The sequence below is a fragment of the Excalfactoria chinensis genome, chromosome 1 (assembly GCF_039878825.1).
Source record: "Excalfactoria chinensis isolate bCotChi1 chromosome 1, bCotChi1.hap2, whole genome shotgun sequence".
NCBI lineage: Eukaryota > Metazoa > Chordata > Aves > Galliformes > Phasianidae > Excalfactoria > Excalfactoria chinensis.
The window spans coordinates 102,637,949-102,656,895 of NC_092825.1; the positions used below are offsets into that span (position 1 = coordinate 102,637,949).

General features: G+C 38.7%; 1 protein-coding gene across 1 annotated transcript in view; it reads right to left on the reverse strand.

Annotated features, from left to right (window-relative positions):
- Positions 1-1,008: 1,008 nt before the first annotated feature.
- Positions 1,009-18,947, reverse strand: part of DSCAM (DS cell adhesion molecule) — a 424,636-nt gene continuing 406,697 nt past the window's right edge. Inside the window, exons 32-33 of the mRNA XM_072332968.1 lie at positions 16,850-17,152; positions 1,009-2,020 (exon numbers count right to left, since the gene is read on the reverse strand). Of these exons, the coding sequence (XP_072189069.1) occupies positions 1,680-2,020; positions 16,850-17,152 (644 nt within the window). The 3' untranslated portion in view covers positions 1,009-1,679. The remainder of the gene's footprint in view (positions 2,021-16,849; positions 17,153-18,947) is intronic.

Consider the following 18,947-nt stretch of genomic DNA (forward strand, 5'->3'; position numbering starts at 1 on the left):
TTGGCTTGACAGAGTTAAGGATGGAAGTGCAACTTGATTCGTTTCAAGACACTTAAGAACTTTGCTAAGTTAGTGCCATTATAGCAACATAATTGCAATAATAATAGCAATGAAACAATTATACATAACTGCATTTTTCTATTTTAAAACAACTTGAAAGGAGCATGGTGCAGAAATGTTTGAATTAGCGGTGCCCACACTGTCAGCAGCCAGGGAAATTGCATGATTTTCTCAGCATGCTCAAGCTCAATGCGTTTTATTGCTTTCAGATCCTGGTTAATATTTCCAACCAGCACTGAACAGTGTGAGCATGAAGGATCACTAATTGGGGATGCCCTACACCATGTTTTCTTGATCAGGACAGAAAAAGGTAGCCAGAACACACACAAGGAAGCACTTAGGAAGACAGCTTCAACACTGTGTTAAAACGAGTATTCAATCATTTATACATACTTTGTATAAAACAAGCAGAATTACTTCTCATGTAATCAAAAGACATAATAAAGTAATACGAGCTGACAGCTTCCCCGTAAAATGATTTTCTTTCTCTAAAGAAAGGCATGTTGGTCTTCGAACTGGAATAACACTTGCCTCCCTTTTCTCCTATTACGGGAACAGGTGCATTTATTTATTTATTTATCTTGCCAATCCTTACGTAAGCAACTCACTTCTGTGAGCACAGCTCCTGGATGGACTGAAGAACCAACCCTGGGGAGTAAGTCAAGTAACAGCAACACATTTCTTCTCATCCAAAATACAATGAAACCCAACAAAAGCCTTCTGGCTTCAGATGAAAGAAATGAAGCGCCTAGGTAAGTCTGATGAGGAAGAATCTGCAGTGGCACTATCCCGGCTCACTGGTAGCAAAAAAGCTGTAGGAAAGTGGCATTTTTTTCTGACCAAATTACAGGAATACATATTTTAGAAGACAGTCCTGAAATGCTTAGGAAAAACCAACGCTTAGGAAAAACAAGTATAGCAGAAGGCGATGGAAGCAGACATCACAGATAAAGGCAGAAGACCCTTTTATTTCGCATAGACAAAATGCAAAGAGTGTCTCATTAAATTAATATTTAAAAAAAAAAACAAACCCAAAACAACCCAAACCAGTCCCCTCACTCCACAGACATCACTCATCCTAATTAACGACATAAAAAAAAGAACAATCAAGGACCCATTTTCTAATTAAAAAAAAAAAAAAAGTGCAAAACATGACAAAAGACTTTTTGTTTTCCCAAATCAACGTTCCTGCTGAATTCACAAATAGGGTGATTTTTTTTTTTTAGTGATTTTTTATATTTTTTTTCCCCTTTTTAATCTTGTCTGATGGAACTTCCAGTTAAAATGCTTAAGTTAAGTCTCCATGCACTTCGTAGAAAATCAGTAAAAACACAAATGCTTGTGAAGATCAGAAAACTGGACTCTTTTACCCAAAAATTCAGATGCCCAGTCAGATGAAGGTCACACTCAGACAGAAAAAAAGCAAGAGAGTCTTCGCACTGTCTGTCGCTCATATTATTTTCTTTTTTTTTCTTTTTTTTTTTTTGTCAAATATTTTGGCAATCTTCTTCTTTAATTATAAATATTGGAATTCAATAAAAAAAAGGTAGCTTTCATTGGATTTGTTTTTGTTTTTCATTGTAAATATTTACAGCCACTGTCCAGCCATGCTCTTTTTGTTATACCAGGGTGTACGATTTTGCGTAGGGGTTGTTTCCTTTCAAGTGGCCCCGCGAGTCCAGCAGGGATTCTTGGGAGCTGCTCATTTTGGCAGCCTGTCCTAGCTCAGCTCCTTCTCGCTGAGGTAATGTTGCCACAGCACCAGGTTGCCATGACTGAGCTTCTCTCGTGGAGGACGCCTCCATGGGGATTGGCTCCAGGACAGTGGGGCGCTTCAAGGTTCGGCTTTTCTGCGGCTCCAAGCAGGCTTGTCCCAAACTCAGGTCTCTGTTTGTGCCCTGCACACCGCGGTTCAATAAAAAGTCCATCCGAAGGTAAGGTGGCAAATGCACAAGATCACCTGCGGAGGCAAAAGGAAAAATACATCCTTAATTACATCCCATGCACACTGGTGGGAGTTTTGGGTGGGTGCATTTGGTCAGCCCAGCAGAGAACCTGTAACCGACTCAGCTGCAGCACTGGCAATCATAATAATAGTACATCATCATTTGTCAGATGTACCTATGCTGTGTTCTTACACAGTCAATGGTAATGGACCATCAAGCTACTTGGGCAGCTCCCTCAGAATTTTTTGCTCATGTTGCTTATCTTGAAATAATGTTCGTAGTGACAAGTGCAATGTATTTTATGTGCGCTCAAGGCATGAAGATAAATTGGAAAAAGCCAGAAGTTGTTTGTTTTTTTTTCCCCTCAAAATTCTAAAACAAAAGGTCTTCATTTGTCAGAACCTGAACAATGTGGATGGCTGGGAGATTTCCATGCCTTATTTTTCATTTTGAGTGGAAACCTCCACAATTAGAATCAATGACTTCCAATCTAGAGTAGAAATGCCTGAATCATTTAAAATCGATGTGAGAAAGTTAAGGTTACAGATTTAGAGATAATTCTGAATAAAAGTACTCCTGTCCTAATATAATAGTATTTTCCTGCCATCCATCATCACTGTTTTTAAACCATGATGGTTTTCCACCATTAACAGTCCTGTGATCAGCAATACGCTGCTGTTCTGTGGCAACAAAATGCACTGCAACTGGTGTCCTCGCTCTGGCATTTTCCTTCTTCCTTTTTGTTCCCTATTGCCAAGTTAAGTCTTGACAATACTCACGTCCATGCAAGAAATACTTGCGTTGGTATGAAATACATGTAAGGAATAGCCTTTTCAGAACCCCTTATTTATTATTTCCCCTTATTCATGAGCATTTCTATTTGTGTTTATTAATGGCTCAGTCCAGAGGATCTGCCTTTTTGAAGCTGCTGAGTTTCAGTAGGTAGCTTGGACCTGCTATCTGGAATTAATCAGGCATAAGCATTACCTTCCACTTATCTCTACATCTACGTGACCTGCTACAGAAATCAGATTGACTTATTTATTCTAGCTCTGCCTGCTAGGTATTCATGAAATTGCTTCAAGGAAATGAGGGGCAATCAGATATATAATGATATTCGCTTCTAAAAATATGTGATGGTGTAACCTCATATATTTGTATAAAAAAGCACCATTACAGGCACAGTCAAGAACAGCATTTTCATTTCTTTACAGACCTCTGCAGGTATAAATCTTCCTTCTTATGGCTGGTATCGATACCATATTATCCACAGATGGAATGCAACCTGAATGTTTAAAGCAGAAGACTCCTGGCCCTACCACTTCTACATCTACATGAGCTATTTATGGCCATAGAAATTAAGGCTGACCTGTGCCAGTGGCATAAACAGTAGACCAGGGAAGCACTTATTTGTAATAAAACAAGCCATAAAAATTTCATTTTTCCTAACCAAGCTAAAAGCTGCTCAGTGCTCTAAAATAAAACAAGTCCTTTACTGCGGTTCGTACCTGAAAGACTAACAGCATCTGTTCAACCCAAGATTTCAGGTCACAGACCAAGAATTGCTGAGAAGCTACATTTGGGCAGAACCACTCTATATTCCTATAGAAAACCCCCAGGCACTGTCTGACACCACATGCTTTGTTCTGGTTGCACCTCCCGCACAGAAGCACAGGGTGCATCTGTGGTGGTGTACAGTGTTTAACCTCTACTAACAAGAAGTGCATATCTCAAGGTTAGGCTGACATTTACGTAAGGTTGGAGAGAGAGGGAGGGGGAGGCTTGTACACGTCATCACACATATCACCACTTCAAAAATGGACTGTGGCAGAGTTAATTAGCTTCACTCATTTGCCTTATTTTCTTATAGTACCTCCCACACCAAACACATCAGGCATATGAGAGCCAGTTCAGCTAAGACAGCTTTGTGCCTGACTCTGAGGTGAAGTACGTCAGGAGGACGCAGACAGCCATTTCTGTAGCTTAGCACATCACTATTTCTTGAAAGCAATGGGTAGGCATAGACTATGAAAGAGATGAGTGTTAAGCCTTACAGAGATGAAGGCTGGTTTTCAAGCTGCTGTCTAGACATTTCTCCCATGAAGTTGAGAGCCTTGGGCTATGTAAAAAAAAGACCTTTTTTACTTTCCCCTCTATGAATCTACACAAGTAGACGTAGTCAATAATCTGTGTAAACATTATGCAGTCACTTTTCTGTGATTTTTTAAATGACTTGGGGCAAAGTTTCAGCAGGACTGTAGTTATGAGAAACTAGAGAGTGGAACTTCTATGGAGCTAGAAACAAAGTGCACAATATGCAATACTGCTTAAACTGTGCACTAATTATTTGATCTGCTGTACACTGTTTCATATCATAAGAACTGCCAGTGCTCTTTAGAATCTGCAAGAAACATCTTTCCCTGCAACTTTCTATACAATAAATCTTCAAAACCCACTGGAAAAGTAAAAAGAAAAGAAAAAAAAGATAATGTAACTTCTTTTCCTAAGATTGAAAGGGTACCACAGTATGCAACCAGCCTTTGATTTGTAAGAACTAGCATATTTCTGACTTCAAAACATTGTCTTTGAACTGCAACCACACTTGGGCATTCCTACATCAATTCTGAAGGTTTTTTAAAGAAGATTAAAAGGCTCTTGTCGTATGGGCTTATATGGAAAGATTTTGGTTTTTGTCCTCCTATAGACATTTTTGGTTTGTTACTAATCAGCTGAATGATAAAATTTTTCAGGCAAAACATTATGAAGTTTCAGGATGGTTCACTGCCTTTGATGCTCTAATTACCTCTTCTCAGCGGTGTGTGTGCCTTATTAGTAATGAAAGCAAACCTTTCAAGTGCATGAGCACTACAAATGAGCACGTTTAATAATTCATGTGTTTTGGCTTAATTAGTACAAAAGTCATTCAAAAACCATAGATTTAGGATGCATTTTTTAAAAAAGGGAATTTTGCTATATTTAGAAATTCAGAGTTTGTACACAAATAATAAGCATCCAATCAAATTCAAATGTGGCAACTTACTTATGCCAAATCTACCTCTGTGTGTTTTGTTGGTGGTGATGGTGGTGGGGGGGGTTATTTTGTTTATTTTGTTTTGGTCAGCCCTCTAGTGAATTATTTGGTATAGTATATTGGAGATAATGTTACCTTCAATAAACCTTTGTAAATAAATGTCAAAATTCACCTACCACACATGGCAGAAACAACAGAATTTACCAGAAGGAGAGTCATTTCTCAGTTACTGGAGCACTGAGCAAAAACAGTGTACTTTTATTTCAGTACAACAAAGCCGATACAAGAAGTTTGGGGAAAAAAAACACCACAATATATATTTTTATCCTCTTCTGGAGGTCAGCATACGGTATGGGAAGTTTTGGGTTGAATTTCACATGAAGAAAAAATTCCACTGCTTATCTTTTCTGTGATTTAATTCAAGATAGCTGTCTCGTTTGCAGAACTAAACCATACTGCGATGCGCCCCTTTCTCCCTGAAGATTTACCTCATTCTTTCAAATGCCAGAGAACTTGCATGCATTTTTGCTTTCATCTGTTCCAGAAAAATCTAAAGAACTATGCTATATTGGATACAGAGATCATCACAGACTGTAAAAAATACACTCTTACCAAGCTGTCATGTGATAGTTATATGCATTTGATCATGAATCATGACTTCTACTAAAGCAAAAGCAATTTTTCTTAACAATGCTGCAGCACAGATCTCTTCAGTGCCGATGACTGATGAGTTTCAAGATTTGATTGCCATGTGAAAGAAATTCCACCTTACTTGCAAATTATTTTTAGGAAAGTTTATAATGTGGGATTGGTAACTGTGGCAGGATATTTTAGTCAACAAAGGTAAAAATAAAACCAGGTGAACAGGGAGCTCACATGACTATTATTTGAAGAAGGGAGTGGGTACAAAAGCTCTTACAGATCTCACAGGATCAGAGGTTATGCCAGAACCGAAACTGTATAGCTCAGTCAGCAGGGGCAAAGTGCCTTGCTAATGCAGTTATTTTGATCTGTGAGGCCACTGTGCAGAGATGTAGGAGTGTCCTGTGTTTGTAGGGTAAAAGCTTATGGGATATTGTGTTCTCATGTGAAAGGAAGCAAAAGAGACAGAGCTGCTGACAGCTTGCTCTAAGTTCAGGTTTATGCTGATTAAAAAGTTGAGGGGGCTTCCCAGCACTTCAGCACAGAGAATAAATCAGTGAAGCCTTTGCTGATGCTCACAAGCTGGCTGCTGATGCTCACAGGCTGTTTCTCAGGAAAAGATTGCCCTTAGGAAAAGTGCATATTGTAAATGAGGAGATTGGAAAGTTTGCAAGACCAAGGTGAGAGGCTTGATGAAAAGAAATAACACAAGCTATGTCTGGTGTCTTTGCCACTTCAAGACTTGGCACACCATTAAAGCCAACAAGCAGAACTTCCTTGCAGCTTGAGCTGCAGCTGGATTGACAGCAGCAATAAAATTCCCACAAATGGTGCCGTTGGTATGCGAAGCAAGCTCCTGCCCTCTTACCCTCCACCTCCTGTCAGTGTGTCCAGCACAGAGCAGCCCACACTGCACCACCAGTTCTGCCACGGCAAGAAGACAGGCATGACACAAAATCAGCTAGAAAAATGTGAATGGACTCACAAGGATCACTGAGTCCGACTCCAGGCTTCATGCAGAATGACTCAAGAATCAGGCCCTGAGCTCAGCACTGCTCCTCTGCTCCCTGTGAGGAGATGAAGCCACCATCAGGCCTCCCCTCAGCTCCTCTGGGCTGACCAAGGGGTCTCAGCCACTCCTCACACACGTTGTCCTCAGAGCGTTCCCCATCAGTAAGATGTTTTAAATGACAGAGCTCCACTCTCTGGGGCCTGTACTGATTGAAACAGAGGTGACATTCACCCACACAGATTACTGACTGCTCACACGAAAGGCCACCTGAGCTCCTCCTCTGCGCACAGAAGTGCACTATTGGCAAGTTCAGGAGGTCCCTCAATAACTCTGCAGCCTAACATGTTCTAGAATAAAAGGCAGATGTTCCAAGCACTACCTTAAATCACAGCCTCAGTGAAGAGACAGGTAGAAGAAGGGAAAAGAAGGAAGGAGGAGGCATGCCCAGCTTGTTAGTCAAGAAGCTGCTGTGTGAGCAAGCACGCACATTCTTCTTTTGTCTTCAGCTCCTGCTCAACTGCCCAAGAAAACAATGGAGCATTTGGGTCCAACTTTTAAATTGACTGAATGCATAATGACTTGTCCTTGCTGGAAGAGGCCAGCAAACCATCTTGATGCGTTTCAGTCACTAACCTGCAACCTACCAGGTTCCCTTGTCCACCAAGGCAAAAAAGAGAGCTCCTTGCTTCTTGCCTTTGAGACTCACCCCATTAAATATCTCATGCTTCTCACAATGTTTTGGCAGATGAAATAAAATCGTGTTTGTGATCACACAGGAAACAGACAATGTTCTTCAGGAAAACATCAAGTTTCCCATTTCTAGATTGAGAAATCAGAATTCCCAATCACATCTTTGAGGCTGTATTTTACATCTGGCAAGTTTCATTTTTCTTCCTCCATAAAAACTGCACTTCAAACTGGAGTTACCTCTTAAGAGACATTAGGGTACGAATAAAACTAGTTTGGGAGCCAAATTTTCTGCCAGTATAAATCAGAGTAGCAGTATTGATTTCAGCAAGACTGTAAATTGATTTATACTTACTGGAGATTAGGTTTAAGTGACTGAAAATGAGAATTCGACCTAATGTGGATCATTTTTTTAACGATGATTCATTTTGTTGTTTAGATTTAAGCCTTCTATTTCCAAGAAAAAGTCCTAAATCAATGTGTCTTAGAGCAGAAGTATGGCTGCCATAGTTAAACTGAGATCATACATCTATAATGCATCAGCATAACACACTGTGCGTCTGCCTAGCAGGGTGACAGGAGATCTGATTATGATATTGTCGCCTTGCCTTGAAACATTTAATGAAACAGGAACTGAAGCACTACATTTTTGCTTGGTACTTGTATAAGCAGAACTTTGGTCTTACATACTTCACCTATAAAAAACCTATCAGTAGGTTTTGTACCTTTCAGAAGTAACTTTGGTGTTTACGGTAAACTGTGTTACTGTCAAGGGCTTCCCCACTGCTGCGCTGGGGATGTAACAGGAAGAACTGATTAACTCCAGGGACCGGATGGATTTAGACCTATGGAGTACTCCTGTGGATGCTGAGTCTCAGAAAGACAGTGCTCCTGCAGAAATGGGTACGTTCTTTTTCAACTTAATGCAACATCTAGACTTTAAAAAAACCTGTAAAATGGACCTCACCATATAAATCAATACGTACTCCAAAAGAGGAAGTTAGAAAAATTGTCAATAAATAATGGAACGGTGATAGAAAAGCACATCTCTCTGTTCCCATCTTCGCCCTGTCACGCAAGCTGCTTCATGCATTTTTAAGGGCGTTCTGAGCCAGTGCTCTCCTGCCTGCTGGCTTGAGCTCAGAGAGCTGTGCTTCAGCCTGCGCTCAGGTGGCCGGAGTTAGCAACATTGCAGTTTCAAGACTAGTTTGCTGATCCTGGGTGCAGCGAATGGAAACCATTTAAATATGCATCGCTTCAGCTGAGGGTTAAGTCAATTGTGGCTCTGTGGAAAGGGGCTTTCATCACAAATTTATTCCTGGGATATCTTGGGAGTGCAGACTCACCCACCACAGAGGAATGAGGGATGAGAAATTTGAGTCATACTTACGGTTCATTGGAGGCAGTGGGAGCCACTCTGTTGACCTCAACGTGCTTTGCACAGTGCCCATCAATTCTCAGCTAAACCTGATTTTGCTTAGGTGATGGGCAGGCATAAGGTTCCACTAATAGTTATGGGGAGGTCAGGCTGCAGCCAGGAAACCACAGTCAGCCCTGCCCTGCTGCTTTTTCGAAGCCCATCCATGCGTCTATTAATGGATGGATTGCTGTAGCTTTGTGTCCTTGGGTCCATCAGTTTGAATCACCCAAGTGTTGCAGCTTTTTTTAAATTAATCCAGTGGGATAAGAAGCCCAGCTTTCACTCTTAAGTTAAGGGTATGAAAAGGTGAACAGTATTGCAATATGACCATGTGTATGTACAACTATGCTTTAAGGCAAGCATGTTAAATAATTTTTTCCACTGATGACAAAGGTTGTCACTGCAGTTTGATTAAGAACAAATGGACATACATATTTCTCTAGTTATATCAGTTCTCTAATTACTTTAAATAAATAATGCAAGCATATTGTTTGTTACAGGTAAGGCTTGATTTACATTTTCATAAACCATAATCTCTTTTGAGTCTAAAACTACAATAACATTGTTAGGCACAGTAAAAGTCATTTAAAGTAGTAACACCTGTAAATGACTGCAAGGACCTTAAAGCAGGGTTGGAACAGTGCATGCCTTTATGGGAACAATTGTTCCTGGTTACCTAGGGCTGACTGAGGCACACACTGTCTATCTTAACACTATCAAATTTCATCACTTCGGCATTCTCCAAACTAAAATAGTATGAGCAAGCCATATCTAGTTATAGTGGGTTTTCTTTGTGTTTTTTTTTTTTTCTTTTTTAATAAAGTGAGGTTTAAGATACAGACTCTTAGAATTGCTTTAAAAATGTATTATTTTAATTGAAGAGGACACAGCATCTTCTATTCCATTTTTGTAAATTCCCTGGTAGTTCCAGATATTTAGCATTGCAGTTATGACTGTAAAAGCAGGAAAGCATATGAAAAATTAATAATAAATGTAATCCTTGCTTTAGGCATAATGTTCTTCACTAACTGGAGTTGAATCCATTGCCTCCAAACATACAGAAAACATGAGTAGCCTATTTTGTTACCTGCAGCTGAGGACAGCCAACCTTAGAAAAATTAAATTGAAATAATGAAAAAATCCCAACTATTCATTTTTATTAAGAAAGATCTCATTGCTAATAAAAAGATGGGCATCCTGGAAAAGGGCTTTCCCTCAGCAAGTCGCTTTTAACTGAAAAGAAAGCCGAAAAAGAGTCCAACCAGTAGTGTTACAAACTAGCACATTTTGGGATACTGTATTTTTCTACAGGCACTGTTAATTTTCAAATTAAAATAATAAATCAATTACATAGCAGTAGGAGATAACTGTGCTGTCAGACACTCCTAGTAGATTTCCTGAGGACCCAATACCACTTGTTCCTTTCCTCTAAGAAAAAAAAAATCTTCCTAACAACAGTATCACTGATTCATGGATGAGTGTTGTAAAAATAATTCAAATCACTTCTATTGTCACAGGATTGAGTTTAGCTTTCAGACATCTTGTGTGCTACCTAAAATGGAATTTTCACATTAGAATTGCACAGAAACTTTGTATGTGAACAGCTGACCTATTTAAAGTCATGATTTCTCTTTTGATCTTGCAGCACTTCTTATCTGATCCTGTTTAGGTTTCTTTTTTATTGTACTAGCAAAGCTAAAAAAACTTGTAGTGTGAATCTTCCTCTGCAAATCCACCAGAAGAATAATGCAATGCAGTGATTTCAAGTATGTATTCATGTCAAATTAAATGTGGAATTAATTAGGTTTCATCTCTGCAGAACATTCAGCTTTTCACAGCAGAAGGAGAAATAGCTAGTGACGTTCTGCAGAAATAAAAGCTGAGAGAGGATAAAAGCGATTTAGTCTCATCCTCAAAGTGCCATTTCTGTGATAAGGAGCAACAGCACAGTCTATCTTTTTGTGACACATTCCTAGTTTTCCTACAGTGTAATAGGAAATAAAAAGGTGTTCCAGTTACAAAAGTATCTAGTAAGGTGATAACATTAGAGATACTCATCTAGGGGAATAATTTCAGAGCATATTACATATGTGTAAGTAAGTATACATAAAACTTAACAGGCATGTTAAAACCCCGTGCAACCCTACAGGCTTGGGACAGAGTGGAAAGCTGCACAGAGGAAAAGAATTTGCAGGTGTTGATTGATGCATGTCTGAGTATGAGCCAGCAGGGTGCCCCACTGGCCAAAAATGCCAATGGCATCCTGGCTTGTATCCTGCTGGCTTATTCTGCAGCCAGCAGGACCAGGGAGGTGGTCATCCTTCTGTACATAGCTCTGTTGAGGCCACACCACAAGTGCTGTGTTCAGTTTTGGGCCCCTCACTACAAGAAGGACACTGGGGCCCTGGAGCACGTGCAGAGAAGGGCAATGAAGTTGTGAGGTGTCTGGAGCACAAGTCTGATGGGGAGCAGCTGAAGGAACTGGGATTGTTCAGTCTCGAGAGAAGAAGCTCCAGGGAGACTTTATTGTTCCCCACAACCACCTGAAGGGAAGCTGCGGAGAGGTGGGGGTTGGCCTCTTCTCCAGCAATAGGACAAGAGGGAATGGCCTCAAGTTATGCCAGGAGAAGTTTGGGTTCAATATTAGGAAACATTTATTCTCTGAAAGTGAGGTAATGCATTGAAACAGGGTGCCCTGTGAGGTGGTGGAGTCACCATTACTGGAGGTGTTTAAGGAAAGGGTATATGTCATATTGAAGGACATAGTTAGTGGGCAGTGTTGGTGGTAGGTTGAGTGTTGGACTAGATGATCTTAGAGTTTTTTTTCCACCTTTAATGACTCTATGATTCTATTTTCTGCAGTTATAAATATAGGCATGGAATTAATTTTCTCACTTAACAACATCTCTGCCTATCTTGCTGCTTTGCCACTTGCCTATTTTGATTTGTCGCCTTATGCTGTTTCCTCAGAACTGGACCTTAATCTCCCACGGTAGAGTCATACTGATGATTTCTTCATTCTGTGTATACACTATATGTGTGCATATGCATTTATATATACATATGTATATATTCTATTGCATTTGCAACTAAGCAGTGCAAGGGTGGAACTAAAAGAGAAAAGAACTCATATGTAACAAATTTCATAGTTTGCTGCAGGATTCCTGCACAAAAATGTCAAATGTAGATTCCCCCGTAACTTCAAGAAATTCAGTTTGGGATCTGTAAACTATGGAACTGTACAATGATATTTCCACTCAATCCAGAACAATATAACATGCATGGGAAAAGAAGGCAAAAGGTAAGCTGGAGGCCTGAAGTCAAGAGTTCCAACCATTACTGAATCCCCACTGGCCGAATTTGTATCAAATTCATTTACTGCTGCAACTCATAGAGCATTGTCAGCATCTTTTCCATAGAAAGCAAGTCTCTAAATAGTTTTCCTCTAGCTATGTTATGCATGTCTTCATCATGTGGGAGAAGGAAATAACTCCTTCACCCTTCAATACATAGATCAGTAGAAAAGAGTTCACATCTTTTTATCTTGGATTACAAGGCTTACATTGGAAATACGCTGTGCTTTCTTTCTATTGTTACATACTTCATATTTTCCTTACTATGCTAAGCAGCTTATTTTAGCTGTAGTGATTGAGTACTAGAAAAGAAGATTTGTGTCTTGACCATAAAGTTTACCTTTCTCTGAGTTGTTTAAAACTGAATTCATGCAATGTGGATGAAGTCCAGCCTCTATTTAAGGGATGCCTTTAAACAATTATTCAATAAAGTATTTTAGTATTTTCATTCTGTAGCTTAACGATTGTCTCTAAGCTAAGGTGTTGCCATTAAAGTCTGCAGGATTAGTCAGAGCAGCAAGAAATCTGTTAATTGGGCCAACAACGCTAATTAAAGTATCTTAAATTCTAAAAGAATTTCACTGTTCATGCCTTCTCTAGTAAATGTGCAGCAAGCCTAGGGCTATACTCACGCTGCTTGGCTTAGATGCTCAACTAAAGAAATTTGGACCGCAAGGGGAACATATTTCGCTTCAAGTGAGGGCTTGGCAAACTTGTGTTCCTACTTTGTGCAGTTCCAGGGATGCAGGAAAGCACTTAGCTTTCCTATGGAGTTATATTTTTCTTGCTGTCCTCACATCTGTGGAATCAGTTTCCATTCTTATTTTTCTGTTTGCCTACCTGTATCTGCATGTTTTCCACACCCCCATGTCGGTTTCTTTCCCAATTGACTCCCTTCTGCCATTTTTGGACGAAGGTCTGAGAGTTGACTCTTGGGGTCCTTTAAATGGATTTTAAAATCTCCTGATCTGATATACCCAGTGAATGAAATCTTCTCTCTAAATGCATATCTGAGATGTTCTTTGTCCTTCAAGGTTGATAAATAAATAGGATGTCCAAACAGGAAGAGAAGAGAAATTGTCTAAATGAGCTTCTGTTTATTTTGTGATGGTAGACAGACAACCTTCATCAAGAGACTTCATGAAATTTTCTAGATATTTCCTGTTCAAGAACTAGTCAGCAATTATTTCTTCTAAGAATGAATTCCCTTACTGAAGGATGTAAGCAAGTAATCTGTCCACAAGGAGATAATATACATAGAACTGGGAAAGCACAGAGATATCAAAAGATTGCCCAGTTACTAAGTCCAATAATTTTTAATAGTAAAAGGAGGAGGAAAAAAAAGGCTTCTTCTCTGAGCTATTACCAAGACTTAAAGTCATAAAAGAAATCTGTTTTTAATAAACTTTACTACTGCTATGATTATTGTGGTTAATAACAACTGCTCTAACTTAATTTGTGGTTAATATTTTTGAAACAGAAAGGAAAAACAATATTAGAAAACTTTTACAACCTCTACTATTATTTTTCACCTTTTTACATTACAGACTTTGGTACAGTGGGAGGTAAGGAACAGTGTATTTCTTTCTAATTTCTGTCCCACCCAGTTTCTGAATGCAATATTTGAACGACAACTTTGGAGGACAAAGGACTGACTCATTTATCAGCCTCCCAGGTAAACTGAGGAGAACAGTTGTTGAAACCTCTGAATATTAATGTGACAGGGTGCCTCAATCTTGATCTGGAAGGAGCTAGCCTAGCATAATGTTGAGATCATTGCCTAGAGTACCAGTTTCTTGAGGACCAACTGAACATTAGGAAGCATGTCTTTACTGTGCGAGCACCAGCACAGGATGCACAAACGCTATAGAGTCTTCCCTTTGGAGACCTTCAGAAGCTGCCTGGACATGGTTCTAGAGAAGTGGCTCAAACATGCTCTGTTTGAGCACGGAGCTGGACAAGATGACCTCCAGAAGTCCGTTCTAACCTCAATCATTTTGTGATTTTGTGATGTAGCAAGTTCTGCTGATACACAAGGACAAGCACAGTTATGTTTGACTGTCTGAATTATACGATAATAACCATGCCAAATATTCAGCTCTTTATGAAGTCCCAATGGACATCTCCAGTTCAGTGTAACAAAATTTCCATTTTTGGTCAGTTACCACAACATTAGACAAATTATTTTGTTTTAAATAAAAGTGTGACTACTTTTTGGGGGGCATAATCGTGGTATTTCTAGCTCCCATGTCTGAGCTGGCTTCATGAAACTGATTCCTGTTTCTGTCAGGAAAGAGAAAGAAGAGCAGAAATACAGAAGTCAGAAGCAGTTCTGACTGCTAACATGACCATGTATCTGCATTAACTGTTGACTGGAAGGGAAAAGGTCTATCAGAAGACTTAAGTGAGCTAGAACATGAGGCAGCCAATATTACTCATTACTAATTGAGGAAATGGAGTACTGTGTAATGTGTGGAAGTTCTGAAAAGACAGTTGTAATTCATAGCTATAGTTCTAGAAATGATCAATTATTATGCTTTCCTAGACATCTGATGACCCATCAAACCTAATTCAAGGTGATGGAGTGAGTGAAGACAAATATTTTGATTCAATTTCTAAATGAAAATGGTTTGCAAACATAAAGGTTTCTTTGATTAATTATAGTTGAATTATTAAGAACTTATGCAGAATTTCTGAAATGATGACTGAAAGAGTAAACATGTTTCATAAGTTTTCCCTGACTGGTTTTAGCACTAAACGTATTGGTCATTAATACTACTACAAATTCTCTTTACTTGTATGTTTTGTTCCAAGTTCTTCATAAAGTATCCTTTAATAGCTTATATTTATGGGCCCATATTTAAGTTACTCCACAGGAACATTCAACTTATTTTCAAGATTTTGCAACTAATTATTCAGTTCACAGTATATTTCAATTTCTTACCTCAAAGTAACACATAAAGCCAAACAGGAAATACAGGTTCAAATTCAAACCATTCCAACTAACTGAGTTAAAGACTTCTTTCGGTCTGCTTAGTTTAGAGCCTATGATTATGTTTCAACTCCAAAAGCTTTTAACTCAAGTCCGGGAACTGAATTTTAGCACTGTATGCCCTTAAGAAAATTTTCTTTATGTAAATATATTAGAATGTTTCCAAATACTAAGTATACATAAATAATGCATATGGAACACAAAAGGAAAAAAGTAAATTATTTGTTAAATAGTTATAGAAATTTTGCTGACTAACTGGGAGGAGAGGATTGCAGTTTTGTGAATGCAGATGCTTCCCCTCAGCAGAGCAAGTACAAATTTATTTATTTTTTCTTAATAGAAAGAAATGAAAATTATTTCTATCTTTATCTGCTTTTACAGCTCATAGCTTTGCAGTTCTGCTCTGTGACTACAGAGAAACCAGCCATTTCTCTCACTATATTATTTCCTACTTATTTTCCCTCTTATCTGTCTGAACGATACAGTAATTTCCTGCCTTGTCTATTACAACTTCCTACCTTCTGCTTGGTTTTATTCTTCCCATGTTCTACTTTTAGCCTTCTCTTTCAAAATCCTTAATGCTTTTTCCAGCATCAGGTCCTGCTTTTGAATGACCTTCCTAGTGCCACTGTCTGTCTTCCATTTCTCTGCTGCCTGAACATCTACTTTCATTTAAAGTGCACATTAAGCAAAAGATCACAATCTACTCACTATTCTTTTTCACATGTATCAGCACTACAGCTTACCTTCTTTGTATAAAAGTAGATTCACCAATGGTGGCAAGTGTATATGCAATAATAAATAAAGTAAAAGAAATAATGTTTTCAGTAAGCACATAAATGTGATTGTGGTTTTCCCAATTAGAACCCTTCTTCCTGAGGTCGCATAATGTATTCTATAACAGAAACTCACATATTTTCTGAGAAGATTTAATAACATACTTGATCTCAGAGTATCACAAATAATCTACCTATAATGTTGGGCACTAGATTAACACTAGAAGCATCATTCTTTTTGAACTGGAAATATGATTGAGCCTTCTACACGGATGTCTTTAAGGTACCTTCAGTCAGTAAGAAGCTAGAGTGGGGTCTGAATTCTTCTGAAGGTATAAGGTTCCATATCCCTTGAGCTCTTGCATTGTGTTTATTGTTGTTATTGTTTTATTTTTCCCTCTTTAGACAAACCTAACTTCATTTTTGGAAATGTCAGACAGTGTAACAGCTCAATAGCATTACTAAAGGGATATTATATCCTCAAAAAGCTACAAGGCAGGAGGGATAGTGCATCTTCTACAATCTGTCTTCACAAAGTGTTGTGATAGCAAATTTTGCTCTCACACAGAAATTATTGCTGTAAGACATGTTTTATTAGTGGATGGCTTGAGCTGGAGATGGGCATATGGTATTTTTTCGCCCAGAAAGGTTTATTTGCCTGATGGCTGCAGCTGTACAGGAGCGAATTTAATGGCCTAAACTGTGTCTCTCTATTCCTAAACTACCAAGCTCCTTTTACTGCATATGAGAGAATGTATTTACTCAAACATTATATTTACTGCAATAAAAAGCAATTATCTCTAAAAACTTACAGGATATATTGTGAGCCTTCTTTCTTTCCTTCCTGTGAGGTACCTGTCCTATTAACCATCCTATGCAAGGAGTGAAATGCTCGCCTCAAGAACTGAAATGTTACCTCTAACATCTCACCTGGCCGATGTGCCTTTGGAACGGCCATGTTCATCACTCGCCCTCCATCCTGAGGTTTGGGAGGGGATGCGGTAAACCTGCAAATCCCCGACTCTGACGGCGTGCTTGAGGTCAGACTGTCTGTGTAGTCATTAGTCCCTGCCGTGAGCTGCTCTGACGATGTGTCTGATATGAAGCATTCTGTAATGGTGAACTTGGCATGTCTCAGCTGCTCTTCCATTTTAGCATGCTCATATGCTCTTGCTAGCTCTTCATATGTTGAGGAGGCACTTTCTGTGGAGACCATGCTGCTTCTTGCTCGATCTGTACACCAGAAACATGAATAATGAAAGAAAACATTGTCATAATCCCTTTTCAAATAAAAGAGAAGAATGTGACAGCACTTCTTAATAAAATGCAGAACCTTTGAAATGATCCAGGTGATTTGAATTAGTTCGCTTCACTGTAAATGTCTGTACAATTTTTAGTCAGTAGCTTGGTAACTACAGAAAATCTAAAGTGAAGTCTTGTTCTGCTAGCAGCATTATGTGATTTAGTACCAGCTTGGTAGTTAAGAAGAAGTAACCTTTAATGCATGGGAAAGGTTTTTTTATATATATATATATATATACATACACAAAAATAATTTCTCTAAAAGTTAAATGCCTTAAAAATGTTAGAAACTCGGAGAACAGATTTAGCAAAACTAGGAGTAGTCTCTTAACATTATCCTTTTAATGAATCTGAGATATTTCTGAGGGTGACATCTGCTTGAGAAAAGAGTCTTTTTACATCTGTTTCATGCTTACACTTTAAAAAAATAAATAAATCCCTGAGCACAAAGGTCAAATAAAAAGACAGTGACTCTGAAATGCCTATGCCCAGTGTAGACACCAGGTGAAATGCTAACTAACTCTTTTCATACAGAACAAATGGTCTTAAGAAATCAATGCTGGTCAGTAGCTATGAACCTGCAGTGATTCAAGCACTTTTTTCAATGCTGTTGAAGTTAATGAGGACTTCGTATTTGACACATGGGCTGTTGTGACCTAGAAGCTGTTCTTTTTGCTGGTAAGTTTCTAAGAACATCAACTTAAACAAACACTATTATTGAAGGAGTGAATGGCTACCGATATATTAAAAAACATTCTGTAAACATAGCACTATTTTTTGCTTTGTTATGGGTCTGTTGCACCCATCGCACTTCTACTTCTGTAGGCTAGAAGAGAAATTTCAAAAACTCCTTGGGCAGAGGTCATGTTTTCTTACAAGATCTGTGCAGTTCCAGACGTTATTGGTGATGTGCAATAAACAGGCTTAATGCAATAGCTAATTCATAGAAATGGGAATCCTATAGCAGCTAGAGGCAACTGTGTTGTTATTGCAGATCTTCATCTTTTTGCTGTATTCTAGAGTCCTTGCAACAGTTTTCATTGTACAAAAAGAACAGCCCTGCTACTTGCAAACAAGACCATGCATTATTTAAAATGACAAGTGTTTCAACAATATGCTGTAACTTGTTTAAGATTTTGAGCTGGCCAGAACTTCAGCAAAGCTTTTCTTTTTTAATTCACTTCCCACTCCCTTGCCGAGAAACATCATCCTGTTTTTCACATTTGATTTGTAAATCAGACCAAACCAATGTCTTTCCAAATTTCTTATCAACTGGAAACTCCTGGGAGGCTGCTGTTTCCCAGCGGTCTGAAGCAGTGTCTGTAAAGATGATGGTGATGTTTACACACAGCACTCCCATTTTGATCCATGAAGTTTAGGACTCACAGACTCTCATATTCCAAACCCTGGGGCAGATGTTCCAGGAAGGCCTGCTTGAACTTTACGTCTACTTTAGATAGGATGAAAGTTCATCCAAGCCCAGGTTTAACAAGAAGTTTGATTTCATAAAAAAATGTATAATGGCCTCTAATTACAATACCTGAAATTAATTACAGATATGAATTGCTACAAGGCATTCCTACTAAGCTTTAAAACTACTGCTGTGTAAAGTTGGAATCACTTTGACACAAAACACTAAATTCTGCCAAATATCAATGACATCAACTGGATTCACAAATCTGAACACAGTATTGGAAAAGTGATCAAAGGTGTACATTAGTTCACT